Source organism: Monosiga brevicollis, genomic scaffold (genome assembly GCF_000002865.3).
Source record: "Monosiga brevicollis MX1 MONBRscaffold_14 genomic scaffold, whole genome shotgun sequence".
Classification (NCBI taxonomy): domain Eukaryota; class Choanoflagellata; order Craspedida; family Salpingoecidae; genus Monosiga; species Monosiga brevicollis.
Genome location: NW_001865051.1, coordinates 791,002 through 793,708, shown reverse-complemented (window position 1 = coordinate 793,708; position 2,707 = coordinate 791,002). Strand labels below are relative to the sequence as shown.

Here is a 2,707-nt window from a genome sequence, read left to right as displayed (position 1 = left end):
GTAACGAAAGAGAGGTTGGAAGAGTACACAACCGAGGCCCATAACCTATTAAAGGTATATGTCCAGTACAGTGTAATGTGTGTGGACAAGGCGATTGTCACAGAGGTATCCAACCAGTCGAAGTGTACACGAGAACATGGATTGAAGCAAGGCGAAGGAACAAGACAGAACAAGACAGAAGGAGGGAAGTGGAACGACCGAGGTCAAGAAGGAAAATGGTACCGATCCAGGGAGATCGCTCCCATTTATAGCAGGTGGAAACACACACACAGTGGAGACAGAGAATGGACTATCACACTGAAGACAGGTGGAAGCGATATCAGCAATCTGTTGGGACCAACAGATGCCACAACAAGATGATACACCAAGATGGTACAGCAAGATGTTACACAACAAGGTGGGACAACATCAAGTACCAGAGGACACACAACGTGGTAAAGTATACCGTCTCAGATTGTGCCTCTAATAAGGAAGGGAAGATCAAGTGCTGGATGACCAGCCTCCTGACCGTGCAGATCGTGACGAGCCGAGTGCATGCAGATCAGACCCTTGATGACCAGGCTCATGACTGTGCAGAGGATGACGAGGCAGGTCCGAGCAGATCAGACCCTGGCTGTTTCAAGACCGCCTCAAAGGATGACGAGGCAGGTCCGAGCAGATCAGACCCTGGATTACCAGGCTCATGACCGTGCAGATCGTGTCGAGGCAGGCCCGTGAAGATCAGACCCTGGATGACCAGGCTCATGACGGTGCAGATCGTGTCGAGGCAAGGAAGGGAAGATCAAGTGCTGGATGACCAGGCTCGTGACCGTGCAGATCGTGACGAGCCGAGTCCATGCAGATCAGACCCTGGATGACCAGGCTCATGACCGTGCAGATCGTGTCGAGGCAGGTCTGAGCAGATCAGACCCTGGATGACCAGGCTCCTGCCCGTGCAGATCGTGACGAGGCAGGTCCGAGCAGATCAGACCCTGGATGACCAGGCTCATGACTGTGCAGAGGATGACGAGGCGGGTCTGAGCAGATCAGACCCTGGATGACTAGGCTCATGACCGTGCAGATCGTGACGAGCCGAGTCCATGCAGATCAGACCCTGTATGACCAGGCTCATGACTGTGCAGAGGATGACGAGGCAGGTCCGAGCAGATCAGACCCTGGATGACCAGGCTCATGACCGTGCAGATCGTGTCGAGGCAGGTCTGAGCAGATCAGACCCTGGATGACCAGGCTCCTGCCCGTGCAGATCGTGACGAGGCAGGTCCGAGTAGATCAGACCCTGGATGACCAGGCTCATGACTGTGCAGAGGATGACGAGGCAGGTCCGAGCAGATCAGACCCTAATAAATAAATTAGGTGTTTGAACCTCAGCAAAGCTGTGCAACCCCGACATCAAAATCACTACGTCACGCAAAACAACACAAGAGAACAAGTTACATTCACTGGCTTTTATCATGCCAAGAAGTACAAGCGCGAAGAATCCTGCACATAGAAACAAAAATCGTACAAAACGACCAAGTATAACCAGAGATCAAACACAAGACACCCAAAAGGGCAGTCACACATCACAACTACAAGCCATCACAGCACAAACACAATGAACACCGCGGCACGCTCACATCCAACGAGACACAACGTCGGATTGAGAAAACAACCGACCACAGAAGACAAAGGCATCATACAAAGGACTTTACAAAAATTCAGCAAAAATACCACACAAATACAGCAAAAATTAAAGCAAAATTACAAGAAAACTACAAGTCAAGCCATCAACAGACACAACGAGAACCACCAAGGGAGTGACGGGTGCACACAGGGATCCCCACAGAGGGACTTCCGGGACGGTGCCTACCTACGACGAGCGCAGGCAGACACCGCCAAAGTGGCGCTGGATGTGGTCAGCGTTCATCTGATGGACCAGCGCCGCAAAGCGACCCTTCCACCGAGGAACAAAGGCCTCATCCAGCCCCGGCTGGTACACACCACGGGCCTCGGCGCAGCGGGCGAGCTGACCAAGCAGATCCACAAAGGAGGAGGCGAACCCACCGGTTGTCGTCATCGCCGCAGGGACGATCAGAGTTTTTCCATGATTGAAACCGGTGTAGTAGTCGCGCTTCTCCTTTTCGGCTCGGCGAAGGGCAGCGCCCACCTTGATGCAGGCTTGCGAGGTGGTCGGGGGTTGGGCTGTGCGCACAGTCACGTCAATGCCCAGGTCGGGCAGAGCTGGGCCCAGAGCACCGCCGGGAAAAGGGTTGCGGCAGTGCAGGTCGATGCGGCAGCTCTGACCGTTGGCGTTGTAGCCAGACTTTTCCACCCAGACATGGGAGAGGGTGGCGTACCTGAGCAGGCGGCCCATCTCGTCGCGAAGGGCGTTGTGACGCTTGATGGGACGACAGGTCAGCAGGTGCTCGCGGGTTAGTCGCGGCTGAGGTGTCTTGCTGCTGCAGAGCGGGCACTTGTCCGTCGGCTTGACGTTGATGAGTTCATGGAGGCCAAAACCCATCATGGACACAACCGCAATGGCAAAGGTCGTGTCGCTCAAGCGACGCAACTTGTCCCGACCCCGCATGGTCAAGACAGTGCTAACGCCCCACTCGCGTGAGGCCAGATATGCCTGCTGCAGGTCCAGCGCGCACTTGGCCATCAGGTCGTCAAGTGCCGCCTTGGAGCGGAGGGCAATGATCTCAGCTGGTCGCTGGGTCGCCGCGTC

At 55.0% G+C, this 2,707-nt stretch overlaps 1 protein-coding gene across 1 annotated transcript in view; it reads right to left on the bottom strand.

Annotated features, from left to right (window-relative positions):
* Positions 1-1,849: 1,849 nt before the first annotated feature.
* MONBRDRAFT_26513 (uncharacterized protein) overlaps positions 1,850-2,707 on the bottom strand; it is a gene marked incomplete at both ends in the record, with an annotated part of 4,225 nt that continues 3,367 nt past the window's right edge. The window contains one exon of the mRNA XM_001746816.1: positions 1,850-2,685. Coding sequence (XP_001746868.1) covers positions 1,850-2,685 — 836 coding nt within the window. The remainder of the gene's footprint in view (positions 2,686-2,707) is intronic.